This window comes from Bactrocera neohumeralis, chromosome 5 (genome assembly GCF_024586455.1).
Source record: "Bactrocera neohumeralis isolate Rockhampton chromosome 5, APGP_CSIRO_Bneo_wtdbg2-racon-allhic-juicebox.fasta_v2, whole genome shotgun sequence".
Classification (NCBI taxonomy): domain Eukaryota; kingdom Metazoa; phylum Arthropoda; class Insecta; order Diptera; family Tephritidae; genus Bactrocera; species Bactrocera neohumeralis.
Window position 1 is genome coordinate 23993415 of NC_065922.1, and position 22472 is coordinate 24015886.

General features: G+C 31.6%; 4 protein-coding genes across 6 annotated transcripts in view; 2 read left to right on the plus strand and 2 right to left on the minus strand.

The window, feature by feature from the left end:
* Positions 1-11902, plus strand: part of LOC126760338 (heat shock protein beta-1) — a 34305-nt gene extending 22403 nt beyond the window's left edge. For both annotated transcript variants that reach the window (XM_050475910.1, XM_050475911.1), the window contains 3 exons: positions 4493-4562; positions 7250-7345; positions 11247-11902. In XM_050475910.1, coding sequence (XP_050331867.1) covers positions 4493-4562; positions 7250-7345; positions 11247-11441 — 361 coding nt within the window. In that variant the 3' untranslated portion in view covers positions 11442-11902. The remainder of the gene's footprint in view (positions 1-4492; positions 4563-7249; positions 7346-11246) is intronic.
* A 3225-nt stretch (positions 11903-15127) lies between these two features.
* LOC126758098 (BTB/POZ domain-containing protein 17) lies at positions 15128-22245 on the plus strand. The gene is made up of 7 exons (XM_050472129.1): positions 15128-15250; positions 19146-19484; positions 19549-19869; positions 19936-20413; positions 20492-20695; positions 21441-21598; positions 21670-22245. Exons 2-7 carry the CDS (start codon positions 19365-19367, stop codon positions 21925-21927), a joined length of 1539 nt encoding a protein of 512 aa, XP_050328086.1. The 5' UTR covers positions 15128-15250; positions 19146-19364; the 3' UTR covers positions 21928-22245.
* On the minus strand, positions 15347-16283 carry LOC126758101 (coiled-coil domain-containing protein 86). The gene is made up of 2 exons (XM_050472132.1): positions 15957-16283; positions 15347-15889 (listed from the first exon to the last, which is right to left on the minus strand). The coding sequence occupies exons 1-2, from the start codon at positions 16187-16189 to the stop codon at positions 15598-15600; spliced, it is 525 nt and encodes a 174-aa protein (XP_050328089.1). The 5' UTR covers positions 16190-16283; the 3' UTR covers positions 15347-15597.
* Positions 16671-18853, minus strand: LOC126758100 (probable mitochondrial glutathione transporter SLC25A40). Of its 2 annotated transcripts, none has more exons than XM_050472131.1 (5): positions 18468-18853; positions 18244-18401; positions 17642-18145; positions 17402-17483; positions 16671-17334 (listed from the first exon to the last, which is right to left on the minus strand). In XM_050472131.1, the coding sequence occupies exons 1-5, from the start codon at positions 18586-18588 to the stop codon at positions 17105-17107; spliced, it is 1095 nt and encodes a 364-aa protein (XP_050328088.1). In that variant the 5' UTR covers positions 18589-18853; the 3' UTR covers positions 16671-17104. The 2 variants fall into 2 exon arrangements, with proteins under 2 accessions (XP_050328088.1, XP_050328087.1); XM_050472130.1 differs by having other exon boundaries at positions 16671-17343; positions 18468-18852.
* Positions 22246-22472: the final 227 nt, after the last annotated feature.

Consider the following 22472-nt stretch of genomic DNA (forward strand, 5'->3'; position numbering starts at 1 on the left):
TAGATGCCGAATGCGAAATGGATGTCAAGCACCTTTCGTGCTTTGCAAATTACTTCACAAGCGCCTCTCGCGCAAACATATACACTTATCTCACACATACACACATTTATAAAGTTATATTATATTTAGCACACATGGCCAAATCATAAAGTTATACAACTATCATTAATAATCAAAAAATATTATTTTATTTAAAATACTCGGTGTTTTCTAGTACTCAAAAAAATTAGTAAATGCTAAAATATTTTAATTTCTCTAATTTTCAATTGTTTTGCTTAAAATAAATTATAATTTCTAGAAAATTTCGCTTTAACTGTAGTTATAAAATCTAGAAAGTTCTGCTTTCAATTTCATAGATTTCCATTTGCTTCAGTGTGTTGAAATTTCATTTGCACAACAAAAAAAAAAAACAAATTTGGCATTAATAAGACGTCTAACAAAATTTTGGCACAAATGCCAAATTCCATTGAGGCAAATCGTGCATTGTCTTTTTGAAAAGGAATATATTTAGAAGAGCGAAATATGAAATAACAGTGAAAAATAAGAAACCGGTGGAAGGTGAAAATGTAAATGAAATTTGAAAACATAAAAATATATATTTAGATAATTAGTAAAGGTACAAGAAGTAAACTTATTAAATTTTGTATATAAAATGAAGAAAAAACTGAAATTTATCAAAAATAAAAAAATTTTTATTTAATAAAATAAATTACCAAAACAAAATCTAAAATTTAGTGGGAAAGATTATTGAAATGAAAATGATAATAATGAAAATGAAAAAAACAAAAATAGAAAAAATTAAAAACAATATAATAAAATTTATAAAATAATACAATTAGAATTAAAAATAATGATAATGAAAAAATAACTAAAAAAAAACAAATAATTAAATTATTTAAAAAAAAATATTTAAAAATAATACAAATTAAAAAAAAGTTAAAAAATATAGAAAAAATTTAACTAAACCCAAGAAATAGAATAAAGTACTAAGAACCCATAAATTAAAAAAATAAATAAAAAAGGAGATCAATATTATAAAAAAAAATTAATGAAATTAAAAAATATGATTTAAACTTAAACAGAAGAAGTAGAAATATAAAAATAACTACTTTAAATTAATTGTTTTTTACAAAAAAATAAATACTAAAATATTAATAAATACCAAAAAAATTAAATGTAATAAAAGAAAAAAAGTAAAATTTAAACTTAAACAGAAGAAAAAAAGAATAGGATAAAGTAAAAAGAAAACATCTTAAATATTTAAAAAATAACAATTTAAAATACATGTTTTTTTACAAAAAATAAATACTAAAATATTAATAAATAACAAACGAAAATTGAATAAAAGAATTTTAATAAAAATCTAAAAATTAAATTACAAAAATTGTAATAACGAAAAAAATATTAAAAAAGTACAATTATAAAGAAACAATATAAAATTGATGTAGACAAATATTATGGGCATAAAAATAATTTAATTGATGTGAGTTAATTATTAAAAAAAAATAAAAAAAAGTAGTAAGTAAAAATATAGGTAAAAATAAAATAAAAAATATAAACTCGATTTTTAAAACTTGAATGCATTTATAAATACAATATCAGGGAATAAAAAAAAAAATAGTAAATAAATATGTAATCAAATTATATAGCAAAAGTTAAAAAAAAAAACAATTAAAAAAATAAAAATAAGAAATTTAAAAAAAAATTGCAACAACTAAGTTCATGAAAAACACATTCTATAATTTTTACTTTATTTCAATAACCTTGATTAAAATTATAAAAAATATTATAAGCTTTCTGTAATAAATTCTTTCTAAATATTATCGCAAAAATTAAAGCTTCACAATGCATGTTCCAAATATTTATTTATTTACGAACATATGTACATATGTATAGCATGCATACAAGCATACTGTCACCATTTTATTGAAATGTATGAATATTTCACAAATATTTCACATTTACAACAAATTAATTGTCACCTATCATTTATTGTACTCTAAGAACTATCTCAGAGCCATATGTATACTTATATGATAATTATTAATACATGCACACACAACAGCCTGACAATGATTTTTAGAAAAGAAAATCACATTAATTTATGCTAAAAATAGTGAAGAGAAATACGTTTACGTTTGACTGCAAGCAAACGAATGCTTGGCAACAGCTGCCATAGAAATGAGCGCATTTGAAAAAACAATGAAGAACAAGAAAAAAATTACATTGTGTGAAAATGAAGCAAAATTATAGAAAAATCGAATATAAAATAATATGCAACTACAAAATTAATAAATATATATAGCATCACTGATGCATTTAATCTTTCCTGCCTTCAATGTGCTGAACCCTGAACATTTATGGTTCAAATAGCGCATTAAATATTCATACCAAACTCTCATACTCCCGCTCTCGCACCTTATCTCTCAATAACTGTATTTGCCGTTTAATTGTGTGCATACTGACGCTTAGCGCCAATGCCAGGGGGTCCAACCCCTCCCAATACAGACACACACAACTGCATTGAGGCGCTATTTTTGGCTCTTACAGAGGAATGTACTTAGTATACGCGTATGCTACTACGCTGTTGCATGCAACAAATGTTGGGCAGCTGTGTCAATGTGAAATGTATACAACAGCGGATAATGCACTAAATATGTTTCTACAAGCGCCCCAATGCAAGTCATCGATGATCTAAGGTAAACAGATTGAAATGTCAATAAGGCGCCGATATCTGGCCGCGTGTGTATCAGTTGCGTACGTGCCTTTGTTGCTATAATAACTCCCATGGTTGCAGAACTGCAACAATTTGTACTTCATGCACTGCGAGAAATCGAACTTAAGATTACACATCTTCGTCAAGTGTGCGAAAGTTGTTGTTGTTCTTAGTGAAATATCGTGATACTAAATTTTCTTAGAAAAATATTAGGTTTAAACAGATTTTTTACAAAGCGAACATGGAATCCATGTAACTCGATGACAATTTCAGACTTCTTCTAATATAGCAAATTTAATTTTCTAAAAGTTTATACACTTTCTTTAATCGCAATCTTAATCTAACCTAACTTCTAGACCTTCTATCAATTGTTTTAAAATTTTTAAGAAATGTTTTAAGAATACACAATAAATTTTTTGAAGAAAAAATGGAATATTTTTCGAGTTACAAGTGATCTCCGACACAACTAAAAGCAGTCCTCAACTGCTGAAGTTATTGGAGTCTTCTCAGTAAATGACAAAAAAATAAATGTACAAGTCCTAAGGTCAGAATAAAATAAATAAATATATATTTTCCATGACTTCAAATCGTCAAATGCTGTCCAAAATATTATATTTTCTGGTGTAAATTTTTTCCTGAGCGAAAAAATGTAATCTAATTCGCTCCGATTTCCCTAAGGGGTCGTACATCACTCCCTCTTCGACTGTTGACAGTTGTTTACGTTACTAAACAACAGTACTTCGCCTCTCCCAACGATGCTGTTAATGTTGGGGAACATGTGTTTTTCATCAATAGCCGACAATGGCTCATTGAACCACAACGCGACGCGTAAATGTCACTGCCATAGCGTGCCATCAATGCATGTACAAATGTAATTGCATACATACATTCATACATACACTACATAGGTACATGTGTAGAACAAATGGCGTTTTATTGCACGTGCTGCCGGAAACGGAAGTGCACACAGTCAACAGTCAACAAGTCAACGCATTTGGGGGTGTTTGCTTTATTGATTTCTGTTTTAGTTTACAAAGCCGGCGTTATGGTGCGATACTACTGCAAATGGAGCAGCAAATCGCAGCTATAAATGTTTAGGAAATCTTCGGTTCTGATGTCAGTATGAAATAATAAACGAAGTGCTGCAGTGCTGTTGGCAAACATTTTTGTGAAAATTACGAATTGTTTGAAGTTTAAAATTTAGTTTTTGCAAAACATTATATAAAATATAGTTTAAAAGACACACACGCTCACAGTTACAAACAAACATTGTGATTAACCATGCATTCCTACACGCGCACCTACGAAACACACACACGCACGCATAGCACTAGGTAAATAATACGCGTATAAATAGTGAAATGCAAATAAAATAATTTTTTTTAAATTGTAAATGTAACGGTTGTTAATAAAAAAAGTCATTAAATTATTTGAGTGCAAATTGGAAAAATATTTTTTATGTGCGGAAGTGCATGTGATCATATTTATTTATGTACATTTTTCATAAATTCCACAAGTAAATAAAGTGTAAATAAATATTTTTGTCTTAGTGAATTAATTATTTATAATTAGTTCTCTTTTAAATAAATAAATAATATTGTATGTGATTTTTTTTTAATCAAATGCACCGTATTTTGCATTTCCTTATCCCCTCCTTAATTAATCGTGCATAAATTATTATTTTTAATTTTATTTAATAATTTCTTTAATTATTTATGTTCATTAATATGTGTTTTCTATAGTTAAACTAATATTATTTCACTTTTATTTTTGCAGCGCACAAAACTCGCTTTCCCGACCAGCTCCCAGACCAAATATCGATTTCGCCACCTCACCCCTGATTCAGGTAAGTGATATTTTTTTTTTAATTATTTAAATTTTGTTATTTTAAATTATTATTTATTTATTTTAAAAAAATTATTTTAAATTATTATTTTTTATTTAAAATTAATATTTTATTTTACTTATTTAGTTTTAAAAATTTATTTTATAACTAATGCGCACACAAACTGCAGGAGATATTGCATAATTAAATGCTGCCATTTGTTTGAGAAATCTAAATTACATGCAATTTTGCAAAAATGTGTTTGAAAAATCTTTAGAAATCAAATAATTAATAAAATATTTTCAAAACCGTTTTCTAGAAAGTAATGAACAATTGAATTTAATAAATGCAGTATACAAAAAAAAAAATCAAAAAATTGTTATAAAAACACAAAATAAATATACAGAAAATATCCCAAAAATTTTATTTTGTCAACAAAAATTGTTAACCTATTAATTTTCAATATTTCCTTACAATCCTATTTTAATGCCATAACTCTCAAGGATTTTCTAACCAAACAATATTATGTGCTCGGAACCCGGTTAAGTGCGGTAATTGAATTTTTAATTTACAGTTTTTTAATCCTTAAACAATAAAAGAAAAATGTAAGAATTAAAAAATAAAATAAAATTAATTAAAAAGTAAGACAATCGATGAAAACATCATATTTATATTAAATGAATTAAATTAAATTTAATTTTTTTTAATTAAATTAAATTTAAATTTTTTTAAATTATTCCAAATTTTTAATTTATTTTTATGTTAATAAAAAATTATATTTTTAAATATAGAAAATGATCGGAAATATTATTATTTCTGGTTTTGAAAACATTTTTTTAACAAAAATAAAAATTAAATTGAATATAAAATTTTTTAATGTGATTAAATTTTTTTAAATAGTTTTGTATTAATAACAGATAGCATATTTAAATACACAAAATGATCGGTAATTTTATTATTACTTGTTTTTAAGGCATTTTTTCAATAAAAACTTCAAAACATGCATTAGTCCAGCACTTTGGTTAAAAATAATATTTGCAAATACCAACAAAAGCTTTTATTTTAATTTGTATACGTTTAACAGGGTATATTAAGTTTGTCACGAAGTTTGTAACACCCAGAAGGAAGCGTCGGAGACCCTATAAGGTGTATATATAAATGATCAGTATGTTGAGCTGAGTCGATTTAGCCATGTCCGTCTGTCCGTCCGTCTGTCTGTATATATACGAACTAATTTTGCAAACGTCATTTTCTCTTCAAGAAGCTGCTCATTTGTCGGAACTGCCGATATCGGACCACTATAACATATAGCTGCCATACAAACTGAAAGATCGGAATCAAATGCTTGTATGGAAAACTTCCTCATTTAACGATATATCTTCACGAAATTTGGTACGAGTTATTGTTTATAGAAATAATGTAATATACGAAGAAATTGTTCAGATCGGCTTACTATAGCATATAGCTGCCGTACAAACTGAACGATCGGAAAAAAGTTCTTGTATGGAAAACTTTTGCATTTGACGTGGTATCTTCACGAAATTTGACGTGGATTACTGCTTAAGGTACTAATATAATCTCCGCAAAAATACTTCAGATCGGATTACTATAACTTATAGCTTCCGTACAAACTGAACACATAGTAGTTACTAAAACGCATAAAACTGATAGGTTATTGTATGAAGAAAGGTTAGGTTAAGTATGATGGCTGCTCCAATGTTACTGCCATATGCAGCCCTTTGTGCTGCTATTTCAATGGCATATCCGAAAGTGTGAGCTCCCAAGTGTTTAAGCCTTGATCTCGCAAATGCGGAACAATCAAAAAGAAGTGATGAGAAGATTTCACTTCATTTTCTTCCATACAGTTTTTGCAGCTGACGTTGGGTTCTCAACCCAGTAGCATGGACGCTGATAGGGCAATTGCCTGTTAGAACCCCATAGGGACATACAGTGACTTACGTTCGATAAAAAAAATTGTACAGGGTTTTAGACGGCAAAAATTAGGTTTTTTAACAGATCAAAAAACTGGTAAGTCATAATTAAACAACAATACCAATATTAACAATACAAAAAGGTATCAGCTTTAGCGACTAAGGCCATCAGCCTAAAAGACAGCATAAGCAAAAATTTTGAATGAATATAGTTTAAATTCGCTAAGAAAAGCACGAAAAAACAAATCAGTAGCTAAAGTATAGATTTTTTATGTATTGCTTTTATTTTTTTGACTTTCTAGAAAGAATCTGTTTTCACCCATCCCACCCATGCTAAATGTAGAAAATGTGTTTTTTCGCCAATAATGAAATGAAAGCTACAACTAGGGATATTACTATATAATATTCTAATAGATAAATAACGACAAAAAAAAATCACAAAAGTAACCATTTAAATTTATTTATTTTTTTTTAATCATAAGTACGAACATAACCTAAAAAAACTTTTTTTTAATAATTTTTGTATAGCATACAACTTTTCTTAGCTTATTATATAGTTACAAACCGCGCATTAGAATAAAAAAAAATATATTTTTAATTTTTAACGCGTTCGAAAATTTCTTTAGCGCTAATATGAAGCTCTGCTCTTCTCCCACTCATGCAGTATGTGTGCTTACAACTAAGTCAGCAACTTTTACATGAAAACCAAATAAATATTTATTTATTTAAAATGTATTTATCTAAATCGTATTTTGTGCTTTGTTTTTGTTTTCGTAGGATGATGGCGATAGCAAAGTGTTGAGGTTGCGTTTCGATGTAAACCAATACGCCCCCGAAGAAATCGTTGTCAAGACTGTGGATCAGAAATTGATGGTAAGTGACATTGAAAAAGCAGCCAAAATCAACAAACAAAACAAAAAAACACCTACACACACACAGACCGAACATTTTAGTGACATAAAAAGATAATTAACATATTTATGTATGTGGCAGCAACAACAATAAAAAATAATAATAAATTTACACAAATGGCGCATAGCAAAAGCTTGGGTGATGAGTTGTTGACGCTTAAAAAAACAAGCAAAAAATTAAAATAACAAATTTAAAAATAAAATTTAAAAAAAATTAAAATAATAATAAAATTAATAAAAAAATAATTAAAAAATTCAAAATAAAAATAAAATAAATAACTTAAAAACAAAAATATATTAAAAAGAAATTACAAAAAAAAGTAAAATTTTTTAATAAAAACTATTTTGTGGTATTTTCGAAAATTTTTCGCATTTTTTAAAATAAAAGATAAAAAAAGTAAAAAATAAATAAATAACAAAAAATTAAAATGCAAAAACAAAAATCGAATACGAATATTCAATTTTTTTATTTTTAAGAAATATGTATGATAAACTTTTCAAAAAAAGTAAAAAATTAAAATAAAAAATATTTTGTGGTATTTTCGAATATTTTTCGCATTTTTTAAAATATTTGATTTTTGTTTTTGCATTTTAATTTTTTGTTATTTACTTTTCTTTTACTTTTTTATCTTTTATTCTAGAAAATGCGAAATATATTCGAAAATACGACAAAATATTTTTTATTTTAATTTTTTACTTTTTTTGTACTATTTTCAAATATTTTTCGCATTTTTCACATTTTTAACGCTTTCATCAAAGCCTCGCCACTGACAGTTCGTCAAAAACATATTTTTTATATGTATGTATGTATGTGTGCATTCACATCTGCTTTTTTCATCTCCACTTTACCTATCTTTAAGCTACATATGTACATACACATACACATCCATGCTGGTACTAATTTCTAGCAAATCCCATATGTTTTTCAATATTTTCCTCTAGCTTGCTGACTGTAGCCTCATTCAAATGCCTGTGTTCGAGAATATATTTTTGGAAAATGACTCATGGCCATGTCGCCGTTATGTCGAAACCAAAGACATATATACAAACGTCGATTTTTCTTGTTTCAAATAAGCCAGCCGATCAGTGGCGGCAACAGCATACTATCGCTAGGCATTTTCTAATTTTCAAGATTTTTCTCGAATTATTTGAAATTTATTTGTGTACCCAAACCATTGGATCCTCTTCTCATGACGGCATTTTTCGCTTTAGTTTGTTGTTTATTGTCTGTTTTTCTTGATTTTTATTTTATTATTATTTTTTTTTTTTTGGATTTGCAAATTTTCTGTCATTTCTGCTTGCATATTTTGTTTTAAATACTTATATACATATGTATGTATGTACATGTGTATACCATACACCCATGTATATATGTATATGCAGATATCGACTTGAGCACCTTTAATCTGCTAATGGCCAGCGGTAGCCATTAGGCAACAGCATTTCACACCTCAATTGCTGCGTGAAGGAATAAAAGCAAAAACTTTGAAAATAACAAAGTCCCGGTTTTTGCATGTCATCACAGAAATTCATTTTACGGTTACGTATGTACAGGCAGATATACATAAATATACATATGTACTTATATGCAAGTGTCTGTATGTATGCGTTTCATGCTGTGCACAAATGATATTTCACAGGAGTTTATCTGTAAAATTAAGCTAATAAAATACGGTATTTAAACACATACAATTTTAGCGAATATTTACATTTAGCAAATTCGATTAATTTGTGTGTATATATCAATGTGTATGTACTTATGTATCAGAGAGATTTCTGTAAACTTATTGCCCATCATAATTTTTTATACACAATTAACATATGTACAAATACATATCTACCTTTTTTACACGTATACATATGTATGTGTCTGAATATTTTTAATTTTTTTGATAAGTTTAAAAAACAAAAGCTTTAATGAGAAATATATTAGGGTAGGAATAGGAAAAGAAACAACTATAAGGCCTCTTTAAACATCTGATAATCTAACCGGTCAACGGTCACTTTATATGACAGCTATATGCCAAGCGGTTCAACCTCAACAATATTTTCAGAGATTGCACCGTTATGTTAGACAAGAATCTGTGCCGAATTTTGTGAAGATATCTCATTAAATAAAAAAATTTCCATACAAGAGACAGTCAGCTTCTATGGCAGCTCTATGGTACAGTAGTCTGATCTGAATAATTTGCATTTGACAATAATCCATGCCAAATTTCGTGGCGATATCGTGTTAAATAAAAAAGTTTTCCATACAAGAACCTCTTTTCGATCGATTAGATCAGTGGTCCGATATCAACGGTTCCCACCAAAAGAGGGGATAGAAGTATGTGGAAAAATTTCATATCGATATCTCCAAAATTACGTTTTAGAATTACGCAAATATCATGAAAAACCATCGTTGTATCCTGTAGTCGGATCAAGTTGAAATACTTTAGAGATGTTGTAGAATTTAATAAGACAATAAAAAAATTCGATTTTTTAAAACCTGTAAACCCATGTAACCCCTTAAAAAAAAGACTAAATGTACAAAAATCACGTTTTCTAGCAAAAATACAGCTGAGAAATTCCAAAAATATAGTGGCAACCAATAAAAGTAAATTTATCTGAAAATATAATTCTGATGATGTGGGAGGACTCGATTTTTTATTTTAGCAAACATTGTAAAAGCTAACATAATAAAAATATAATATCAAATAAACACATAGATGATAATAATGATAATAACAATAATAGTAATAATAGTGATAATATTGTGATAATATTATTTTTTTTTGTAATTGGGAAAATCTTAGAAAAACTATTTTTTAAATTTTATTCCCAATACCGGAATGAAAACGAAAAAAAAACTAATCACAAATACTAAAATGAAAAATATTAAAAAAAAATTAAAATAAACTTATTAAAAATTAAACGAATAAATTCTTACATAATTTAAATTTTTTCTTGTTTACGTACTTCGTGATTCACCATTTTGGTTATTTTTCAAAAATAAAACTTGTTTTTAAAAGCAATAATATATTATTTACCTGATTTTGTCTTATTTATTTTTAATTGCTTTTAATTATACTATTCCAGTTAAATTTATGTAAATATTTCCTTTTTATACCTTTTCATTCGAGTTTTATTAAAATAAAAAATAATTTTTTATTTGTCACTCCAATTTTTAAATAAAATTAGAGAAAATATTTTAAGCCAAGATTTTTTATTATTAAAATGAAAAAATAAATTTCAATTTTTAATCGACAACATCTTGGACTAAAAATTTAATTTACAAAATTTTCTGAAGACAAAAAAAAATCTTATAATTTTAAATTTACCCGGCAATCAAAAAATTTCCTTGCTAAACGCCTAAAAACACACATTCGCATTTAAGAACATTTTTTTTTTTGTTATTGCATTTGCTAAAACGCCTCTTCGTGCACTAAAAAGAAGTAACGGCAAATTTTGTGATGCTGTGACGACGCTCCACTTCATTAAATCATGGCAAAAGTGAGTGTTGAAATTCTGCTTGTTAAAACTTATGAAGGCGAAAAGCAATATACACACATACAAACATACATATGTATATGCAACCACAGACTGCATAGACAAGCCGCACACTTTAGATTCAAGTGAATCATATGCTATAAATGTGGTCGGACACCGGCCCACACGCTGTCAAGCAGAGAGACAGATAAAATACAACCTCTGCAAAAGATCGCGAACGAACATAGTAGAAGACATACTAGAGACACATTTACAAAACAAAACAAAAACAATTAAACGGCCAATATGCCACTTCTAATGCTGCTACTTTCACTCAAAACTTTTTATACAAATTTTTATTAAAATGTTTCCTTTTTATTTCTTACTTCGCACAGGTGCACGCCAAACACGAAGAGAAATCGGACACAAAGAGCGTCTACAGGGAGTACAACCGTGAGTTCCTCTTGCCAAAGGGCGTCAATCCCGAGTCCATACGCTCGTCGCTCAGCAAGGATGGCGTCTTGACCGTGGAAGCGCCACTGCCCGCCATCACCGCCGGCGAAACCATGATTCCCATTGCACATAAGTAAATTAATCCAATAACAACAGCAACAACAACGAAATTATTAGCAACAACTGCCGCCAGCAAGCAAACAAGAACAATAACAACAACAAATAGCAGCAAAGCGGATGCAACAGTTGTCAATTAGCGGTCCGAAGGTGAAACTTAAATGCAACAACAACAGCAACAGCAAGATTGCTGCAACAAATTATTCTTTTTGGACATTAATTTTAACTACTTAAAAGAAAGAAGAAGAAGAAAAAAACAATTTTAATTAATTACCTTATGATTAATTATTTTCGCTAATTTTTTACGTTATTTTGACTTTGTTTATTGGATTCTGCGCAAGTGTGCGGGAATTCGCAAAAATTTATATTGAAGATCTTATATAATGTATTAAAACGGATGTTGGAAAGGAAAAAATGAAGTGAAAAACCAAACATTTTTTTGTATTTAAATTGATATTAAATTACACTATGAAACAAAATATGTTTATTGAGTTTTCTTTTGTTGATTTTTCTTTTGCTGAGTTTTTTTATTTATTTATAAGGACACCCCTCCGATTTGTTTCAAAATTTATGCAGACATTGGACAATTAAATTAAAAAAAAAAACAAAAAAGTGAAAAATTGAATTTTTTTTCCAAACAAAAAATCAAAATAAGTAAAAATTTCAAATAAAAAAAGGCGAAAATTTGAAAAAAATTACAAAATTTAACTAAAAGTACTCAAATAAATCAAAAAAAAAAAAATAAAATTAATTATAAAAAAAAATTAAAAATATAAAAAATCGTTGCAGACACTCATGAACCTTTGATAACTTGCTTTTTTAAAATAGTATTAAAAAAATTTAAAAAAAAAATTGAAAATTCGGAAAAAACTACAAATTGAATTAAAATCTCTAAATAAATAAAAAAAGCAGAATTAATTACAAACAATTTTTGCAAACATCCATGAACCTTTAATAATTTTTTCAAAAATAATATTAAAAGAAATAATTTTCAAAAATAATATAAAAAAAAATATATTTTTCAAAAAAATTTAAAATACATATTTAATTTTTATACAAATAACCCCAACGGACTCAACACAGGCATGTTCTTTTTTGGCGTTGCCATTCGTATATATTATATTTGATTTAAATAATAAAAAATGTCCCACTTTTTTGATTACCGCCCAAAAAGACATAAGCTTTAAGATGGTTTTTAAGTTCTGATTAAAAAAAGTTTTTTTTTTACCAAAAAGTCTTGGTTAAAAAAACCAGAACTTAACTGACAGATGGCTGCTATCCAAACATTTTTATTTAAAATAATTTAAAAAAACGTGTCCTCTTTTTTGATTACTTTCCCAAAAAAGTCATTAGACGCCTTAAGTACCAGATTTTCAATGTCTGGTTAGCAGTCATCAGTCAGTTAAGTTCTGATTAGGAAAAGATTTGTTTTACTGTAGAAAAGACTCTTGGTTAAGCTGTAAACGAAACACTGAGAAAACGGCCTTAAATCTCCTAATAAAATCTTCTAGATAACCTCTGCGTAAATTTGGTTGCAAATCGGAGGTTTAACCTAATCGGAAGTATAACCGAAAATTGTTTGAATTTACTTTTGTTTACTTGAGTTACGGTTTATTATAGTTTCTTTCATCTTATTTCCCTCTTCATTTTTCGTTCTTCAAATGCATGCGCTATAATTTCCGCGTATTTGGCGGTTATGTGTATAAGTGATGTTGCCGAATCCGTTTAACGGATAAATACTACTATTTCCACCAAACAAAAGTGCTTTATTTAATCCACTGCAAATAATAAATATTACAATAAATGAGAGAAATATTTTAAATACTGTATTAAAATTAGCATTAAATGAAGCAAAACAAAAAAGAAATACCATCCTATATCAAAAATAAATGTGAAATAAACTTCAACAGTGTGTTCGTTAAGAAAAGTTTGTTTATTCTAAAACCACCATTATCCAACAGTTTTGAATTATGGGTTCACTTGCACTTTTTTGAGGAGAATTTAATTTCATAAATAAATTTTAATTTCCCTTGTTCTCATAACCGATCGCAATAAGAACCACGGAAAAAAGGTGTCAGGCTGTGAGCAAGATTTTTCTGCTTCAAAATATTTTTAAAATAAAAATAATAATTATTATTATTATTGAAGACAGGTAATGCTACCTTCGATCATTTCCTGACAAATAGGTATATAAACGATCGAGCGTTTCGGAGAAATTAAAAAAAAATTCTTACAAAAACGCAAATTTCTCCCAAACTTTTTGTCGGTTCACCTCCGAATCGCGGTCTGTTCTGGATAGGTAGGAGTTTAATTCCAAGTACGGCATTTACTGAAAGGGTGTTGATGGCTCCACTGTAAATGGCGGTCAATGCTTTGCGGAAGTGATTTGCGTCCGAAGTCTGGTCGGCGTATGGTCTTGATGTTCCTAGGAGGCGGTTCTGCTCCAAGCAGGTGACTGCAAGGATGGTTTCTGCGAAAGCACACCAGCAGGAACTGCTTGGAGAGGGAGCATAAGGGCTCTGCAGGTATTCAATAGGAGACATCAAGAGGCATCCTGTCGTGATCCGAAGTGCAGTATTCTGACAGGTCTGGTGCTTCCTCGTCTGCGTTTCACTGCATCTAGGCGACCATAATGGTGCGGCGTAGTTTAGGACCGGCCGGCCGATTGCCTTGCAAGTTGGCAACAACGTTTCTTTGTCCTTTCCCCATGTGCTGACTTGAGGTTTTTATTGCGGCGTTAAATTCCGTGCAGAGAGGAAGCGAAAAAGGTCACAGTTTCCATAAACGCCGGTTCTACGCACTTGAATTGACCTGGATTTTATCCGGCCAAGGGTTGTTGCTTCGGAGATCTAACCCCGTTTAGATCGGTAAGTCTTAGTTTAAGCTTGTCGTCACTGGAGCAATGCCTTACAGCCAGATTGCTCCGTATCCTCCTGACTCGTGCTGGCATTTAGCCCAACCCGATCCTGGAGGACTTTTTCTGCTGTGTTTGCGCCAAAAGGCTCCATCTAAACTCCAGCTCGGTCAAGTGTAATACATGCAATGGATGGAGCCATCTTAAGATACACAAGTTATGTGACTCCATGTTGTCAACGCACTACTGCACCTAGTTCGCGCACTACACCGCCACTCCACCCAAGTGGCCAACAGAGGACCTCCACGGCCCATAAGAGCTCAAATAGCCAACATGACTCCCATTCTGATGTGATCACCCACGGACACCCGCGACAAACCTCCTCTCTCAGTCGCTGCACATCGCCTTCTATCGCAATATTAGGATACTTCATAAAATCACATTATTCCTTTTCAAACTTGATCCCAACAAATTCAACTTTTCCAGCATCATTCTCCATTGCATAACGTTAACATAAGTTTGTAAAATAATCTTCTCCCTTTGATCAACAAACGATTCGTTTCTTGGGTCACCGTTTAGAAGATTTCGCTGAACATATAATTTTTTATTACAGTGTAGGTTTTGAAGTCCCTAAAACAACAATATAATATAATTAATTTACCGGGTTGCCATTTCAAAATGTCTGGCATCCTCTTTGGCATATTTATTATATACATGTTGATATAGCTGTAAAAACAGGGGAATCCCCTATTTGTTTTGTTATCAATGCTTAATACAATTGCTTTTTCTGATAATTGAATAATTGAGTATTATATAGTTTATCAATATTACAATTTAGAGATAGTGCCGGTTTTGACTACAAAGAGCCGCAATTGTTGCAAAAGTTCTTCAAGAGACCATATACAATATTAAATCAAAAAAGTGAAAAAGATGCTGTTAAGCTAGTTCAAAATGTTTTTTTTTTCAATAGCGGCAGTAAGTAATAAATACTTTAGAGAACTTTGTTTTTAGATATTCAACGAAAACATCAATCGCTTCGTGGCTTTTCGTTAACGAAATAAAAAAATCCAATTAAATTTTCTTATTGCAGATTTTTTTTATTAACAATCTACACTGAATGTCCAAAGCCAGCAGAGTTTAAATAATGAAGTATTCTTCAGAATTTAATAATTTCATATAAGTATTTCGTTTTCAGTATACATAATTTAGTAATTTTCTTTTTACAAAAATATACATGAGTATAGCAACTACAAAACTTAATCTACCCTCCCGCTTTGAGCCGCGTACTAGGTTACCCTCCAGGATACTTTCCACAAGCTCAACTACACCACTTTTACTTGACTAACATCGCGTTTCTCAATCATACGCATTTGCTTCTTCTTCAAACGTTTCAATTTAGATGGATTCTTTATTATCTGCACCACTTCAGCTCGCCGCTCATTGGCCAACCGGCGTTCAGCATTTTCCACACGTCTTTGATTCTTTTGTACGGCCGCTTCCTTGCGTTGCTCTTTTATATCCTTGGACAACTCCTTTATGTGTCGCAGTTCATTACGCAGCTCCTGTTTCTTCTCGAATGATAAGCGCTTTGTAGTCTTCTTAATTGTTGTGAACCTGTGGTAACCGATTTATTTGCGATAATTTTATTTCCGCAATGTGCAAATTACGCCCGAAAACTTACTTTTGCTTTGGTGTTTTCCATGGACGTCCAGACTTGGGTAAGCCGCGTATGGGATTATTTTCAACGGATTTCTTTTTTGTTGGCTTCTTCGTCGACGGTTGTTTCTTGGTTTTTGCTGTCTTAGAAGCGGGTTCATTTGTAGCAACATTTTCACTGGTTTCTTTAATTTCTATATTTGTGTCCGTCTTTTCTTCGATTTTTTCCGTCGTCACTTCTTTATTTTCCTCGGTCATGTTGCTAATTTGAAACTTAAATTTTTTAAATAAACTAAATGCGGCCACACGTGTTATTATTTTTATATCAACTTTGGCAGTTCTTCATTCCACTCTGACAGTAAAATTATGATCCACAAAACGTTTAGGGTTGCATTTTTTTGTTCTAGACAAGAAACCGATTGTAAACTTATTTTAAAATATCGACACAGTAAATTTATCGAAAATAATTTATTAAAAAATAATCACTTCAAAATTAGTTTTTTAATTTTTGAAGTGTCAGTTATATACACTTTTACATGCACTGTAAAGTTAGTTTACAATTCACTCGCTTTCACACATAAACTTTTCAATTTTGAAATCTGATGAGTTCTAATCCGTTCCCACGAGAGTCGGTTCTACGTAACCGCAACGCTCCCGGATTTTTTATCCGGCCAAGGACTGTCAACTCGGCAAAATACTAATGCTACAACCACAGAAATTTTATATTTGGGCTCAGGAATTATGAATTTATTGCTTTACGCCATAAAAGCATATTTATTCACATACGAATGAACATTACATTTGTTTCTGCACATATACATATTATAAAAATTAACATATGTATGCATATTCTTTGAACTCATTCGATTCAAATTAGGTATATACAAAGTTAATTAGGTAATTTGTGCTAACTACCATTATAACGGTTGGCGTTATTATTGTGGTTAAGAACAACAAAAACGCCAAATTTTACGAACTATACAAAAAATATTAAAAGGTACAAATGACTATATCAAACCATATATTACATTTACACTTCATTACTATGCCACCCACTCCTGTGAATTCTTTTCACGAAGACTAAACTAGTAATTATTCAACGTTTACGTTGGAAGTAATTTATGTTTAGTTTTGCAGAAACTTAAGTATAGTATCACAAAGTCTCAATAACTCTCAAGCATCATTCTGTTTTTGGTTTGACATTAACAAGGCCTCATTGTGCTTCTCCACATTGTAGTGATAAAAGAATGCTTTACTGTATTCAAAAGTTGAAATCATTATGGCACAAGCAGGCGCCACTTTCAACAAACGCGGCCATAGACCCGCAAATAAACCTTTTAGTCCATTTAAGCGATAAATTGACCACAGCCGCTCTCTTACTTTCATATTGGATACATTACTAGCTGGTTTGTCTAAACAATTTGGAAAGAAGTCAATACTGTTAAATAAATGTTAAATATATTTTCTTACCTGTGAAAAGAACCTTTTCGCCAAATTCAATTTGTTCATGTGTTTTCACAACATCGAATGGTGTTGTAATGGTTGCTGCCAACTACAATAATTTTTTTTGCAAACAAAATGACAAAAAAAAAATAAGATAAGATATCTTTGCTTTTTCGTTATCAAGAACTAATACTGAACTTGTTAATTGTGATATCAAATTATTCAATATTTATATTATTAGAAATAATACCACTATGCTTAACGTACCGAGCCAGATATAGCACCTGCCATAAAGCTAAAACCAAATGTTGGCTCCTGAACACCGAACATACTTTTAATATTCTCATAGCAAGTCCAGTATATGCCAGAGAAGGGCACGTCACGCAGAATTGTTGGTGGTAGACCACGAAACAAGCCGAAGAAACCCTGCGTTTTGATAACCACACGCACAGTGGAGACAATTTCGCCATAGCTCATTTTTTGTGACTGCATTTTTGTGCGAATCAGCTCTAATGGACTAACAAAGGTGACCGCACAAACACGCGCCGACACACCACTGAGCATTGGTATATGGAAGGGTATCTCTCGACCGCGTGGCGAGCCCTTCACCTCAGCTAAATATTTGTAGTGGAATTCAAGCGCATGTTGTTTGAACTGTTCATAAGCGACGAAATATACAATTGTTGATGGCAGCGCTGACACAAGTGTGGGACTCAGACCAGACCACAGCGATCCAACACCTTCGTGTCGTGTAATTTTAACAAACGCATCCTATACGGAAAAACATAATTATGTTAATTATAGCTATTATAAATGCATTCAATTGTATGTATGTGTGTATGTGAGTTCAATGAAATCGTTTTACATACAATTGTGCCATTCAAACGTTTTTCCGGTTTAAGATTACTGGGCATATTCGGATCGCATGGACATATGTGATCCATTAGGCCATTGCAATATAGGAAACATTTATTTGTAGCGGTCTGTTGGGCTTGCAGGCGCGTTTTGACAACGTCTAATGGCGTCACTGCAAAAGTTATAAAATATTAGAAAACACCTTATCTGTGTATAAATAAACAATATGAATACTTACTAAAACATGCTGTAATAAGTGCACCTGTGCAGGCAGAGACTACCTGCTGTAAAGGTCGTATGCGAAATTTGGGGTCTTCCAATAGGAGATTTGTTCTTTTATGCACCACTTCCGACTTCATATTCAAATTCACGCGCACGTTGACTTAACACAATTGGAGGGCACTGACAAACCGGCGCAAAAAATTGAAATTATGATGAAATACAAATGTTAAAATAGCCGCTGTCAGTTGCGATAATTAGTGTGCGCGACACTATAATTGTATTTCGGTGTTTTATTTGCTATCCATATAGTTTTTCAACAGATTCGTAAAAAAACAAAAGTTAGCTCGCAAATTTTGAGGAAAAATACCTCAATTCATTTTGACACATTTACTTCAAAGAAATTTGATGATAAGAAATATTCTAATTGGTAGGGATGCATTGCACAAAAATAGTGTGGAGTTTCAACCATAATTAATACTATTTTTAAGAGAGGCTTTATGTTATAGCAAAATGTCAATTAAGCTTTAATTATTATTAAGCAAAACTATTTTAAATAAATTATAATGAATTTGTTATATTCTCATTGTATTTATATATTTTTTCTCTTAAAATGTTTAACATTTCTACCACAGAATTCCAATAGGAATATCTTGAACATGGCAGCACTGATTGTATTTTGTTTTGTTTTCATTAGCTCTTCCTTCGTTCACAATTTCTTTTGTATATTGAATGATAAATTGAAAGAAGTGTTGTTACAAAATTACTCGAATGCAACAAAATTTATTTATATAGATAAAAATCTATTTTCAAAAAACAAATAAACATTTAAAAGGTGTGTGTCGCTTTGGCTGAAACGTTTGCTCGTTTCGTGAATGCGCCTGAGGAAGCACACAATTCTTGATTTGACACCAACATGATGGACGATTCTGTAGATTTTGGTGGTGATGGAGACAAAAATAGCAAAGACAATAAGCGAAACACAACAACAACAAAAATGGAGGAAGGCGAGGAGCATAGCCAGGATTCAAGTGTTGTATGTTTAAGTGATAACGAAACTCTCAACTTTTTTTAATTGATTTGTTTTTCTGTAACTATAGATGAACAACTCGCAAAGTGTCTTGGAAAAGATAGCGAATTTATATGCCGAACAATTGATGTCTGACATAATTTTGGTTGTGGGCAATGAGCAATATCCCGCACATCGTGTTATACTCTGCGCCAGTAGTGAAGTGTTTCAGGTGATGCTGATGAATCCGCAATGGAATGAGTGTCGCAAGCACGTTATCGAGTTGGTTGAGGAACCCTGTTGTACGGCTGTTTTTCCACAGTTCTTAAAATACTTGTATGTTGGCCAAATAAAAATTTCGCTACAGACGGTGATGCCAATGCTGGCTTTAGCAGACAAATACAATGTCAGGGTGAGTAACGGGAGTGAGTATGCATTGTATGTGTCAGTCACAACTTACACCAATCATATTTTACAGGACCTTGTAGAGCTTTGTGTTGATTACATGATGAAGCACATCGCTAAGGCAGCCACACAAGGTTACCTCGTCTCTTGGCTGCAGTACACAATTGCTTTTAGTCCCTACCATAAGGAACTCACCGAAACATTAAAGCGATTTTTGAAATGGAATTTAGAAATGGTGAGCGAATCAAAAGACTTTGTAGAATTGGATGCGGCAATTATGGTGCTGCTGCTGCAGCAGAACGACATTGTGGTCACCAGTGAGTACCAGCTGTTTGGCATTTTGCAACGTTGGCTTTTGCACCGCAAAGAAGTCTACGACAATGATGAGACGCTGACGTTGGAAGAGAAAAATGCCGCATTCTTGCAGTTGGTCGAGCAGACGGTAGTGCATATACGATTTGCAATGATGACACCGCGTGAATTGGCGCATTTGCTACTCTTTCCACTGCTAGAGTACCACAAAGAATATATTGTGCAACGCATGGCAATAGGCGAGTGATGTTGTTATTTACATTATACCCACATTACAGTTATATTTTATTGAAGTGTTTTGTTCTGCGTATTTCTAGGTATGAGCTATCAGTCGGGACAGGAAGACCGCGTACGTGAGGTACGTTATTCACCTGAGGGCATGCTGCAATTTACACCGCGCCTGTATTCCAATGACACTTGGAGCGTGAGCATACATGTGAAGGAGTTCGATCAAATCGAAAAATATACAAATTACGTGACGTGCTTCTTTTCGCAACGCAACATAGCCGAAACTGAAGATGGTGTGTATTTATGGGTCCTTATTTAATTTTTATACCCTGAGCAGAGTAGGCCCAATAAAATAATAATATAAATATTCACCATGTTAAGCTGAGTCGATTTAGCCGTGTCCGCTGTTGTTGCTGTAGCGGCAGAATTGACAGTCCTTGACCGGATAAAAAATCCCCAAGCCCGTTCCGGTTACGTAGGGCCGACTGTCATGGGAGCGGGTTCGTTGTTGTTGTAGCAGCAGAATTCTGCCGGGTTGACAGTCCTTGATTGGACAGAAAATCAGGGTCCTTTTCGGTCCGTCGGTCTGCCTGTATATAAGCAAACTAGGCCGTTAGTTTTTGAGATATCGATATGAAATTTTGCACACATCTCTTTCTCCCCAAGAAGTTACTCATTTGTCGGAACCGCGGATATTGGACCACTACAGCATATAGCTGCCATACAAACTGACCGGTCAAAATAAAGTCCTTGTATAGAGATCTCTATCATTTGACGAGAAATGTTCACGAAATTCGACATGGATTTTTGTCCAAGGCAGCTCCATAATCTCCGAACATATTTCTTAGATCGGACCATAATAACATAAAGCTGCCATACAAACTGACCGATAATCCGCATTCCTCAAAATACTTCAGGGATGCTTTCTACCATTTTTATAACCTTTTATGTTATAGGAAAGGCACCTATAAAGTGTATTACAACAGCCGAAGTTATCTTTTTTCTTGTGTAAGCTACTTCTTCTTGTATTTGTTTCAGATCATACAATAACTTGGGAGATTGAATTCTTTCCACGCGGTGTCAAATACAACAAAGCGAAAATTATCTGGGGTGAAGATGTACCAGAGTTTTCGCTGAAAACTGTGCGCCTGCGCGTCACCTGCAAATATCCACAGCTCGACGAGGAGCGTTTCAAGGTAATATCGCCTACACATGCAAACCTAAAGTAACAATACTAATATTCTGCTGCTTTTTTCTATACCTTTAGGTCGCCGTACTGATCACTGGCGTACAAAATAAAATCGATCATATTCTCACCGTACACGAACGCACCGAGTATTTTTCGAATAAGGTGCGCGTGCTGAATGTGGACAACCTAATACCCTACGACGAGTTGGCGTTGTCTTCCATTAAGCTCAGTCCCCATCTAATTGGTGCCGAGCGCAATAATTTGTCAATACAAGTGATTATAGCGCCCATGGGTCCTTACACGTGCCGTGATGCGCCGCCATTTGATTTTAAGTGAAATGCAAAGCACTTTAGTTATAAGAATGTAAACACCGTTGTGTGCGCTGTGTGTGACTATGCTGTATAAACATACATATATTATATTATAGGTTAGTTGGTTTAGTTGAACGTAATTAAAATTGGAAATATGTATTTACTATATTTGAAAAAACAAAAAAATAATTATGTTTGTTTTGCTCTTTCATTTAACGCGAGCATTAAACGTTTTTGTATATTTTTTGCGTCATTGGATGAGCTAAGCAACAATAAAAATTGAAAACAGCTGTGTAAATTGTGGAAAAGGTTGTCTAATCCAATAAACAATATTTGCACTGTTCTCCTCCTTTTATGCAATTCAGCTATGTGTGGTCAGGGTTTAACGCTCTCAAGCTTTAGCTTTATACGAATGTTTTTTCTAATTTACCGTTTGTTTTATAGTCATTTTGTTTTTATTTTGTCGGAAGCTGAATTCAAACAGCCTGTGCAAACGTATTGATTGTTAGTCAGTTGACTTTGCTGTTCAGTTTCAATAGAAAATAGTGAGGCATAGGTCTAGGTACCAGA

Excerpts from the sequence above, each read along its gene's own strand:
- LOC126758101 (XM_050472132.1), bottom strand. The coding sequence starts at position 16,189 with ATGACCGAGGAAAATAAAGAAGTGACGACGGAAAAAATCGAAGAAAAG. Across the intron at positions 15,890-15,956 it reads TGGAAAACACCAAAGCAAAA|GTTCACAACAATTAAGAAGA; the intron begins GTAAGTTTTCGG and ends CGGTTACCACAG.
- LOC126758100 (XM_050472130.1), bottom strand. The coding sequence starts at position 18,588 with ATGAAGTCGGAAGTGGTGCATAAAAGAACAAATCTCCTATTGGAAGAC. Across the intron at positions 18,402-18,467 it reads ACTTATTACAGCATGTTTTA|TGACGCCATTAGACGTTGTC; the intron begins GTAAGTATTCAT and ends TAACTTTTGCAG. Across the intron at positions 18,146-18,243 it reads AACGTTTGAATGGCACAATT|GATGCGTTTGTTAAAATTAC; the intron begins GTATGTAAAACG and ends TTTTCCGTATAG.
- LOC126758098 (XM_050472129.1), top strand. The coding sequence starts at position 19,365 with ATGATGGACGATTCTGTAGATTTTGGTGGTGATGGAGACAAAAATAGC. Across the intron at positions 19,870-19,935 it reads CAGACAAATACAATGTCAGG|GACCTTGTAGAGCTTTGTGT; the intron begins GTGAGTAACGGG and ends CATATTTTACAG. Across the intron at positions 20,414-20,491 it reads TGTGCAACGCATGGCAATAG|GTATGAGCTATCAGTCGGGA; the intron begins GCGAGTGATGTT and ends GCGTATTTCTAG.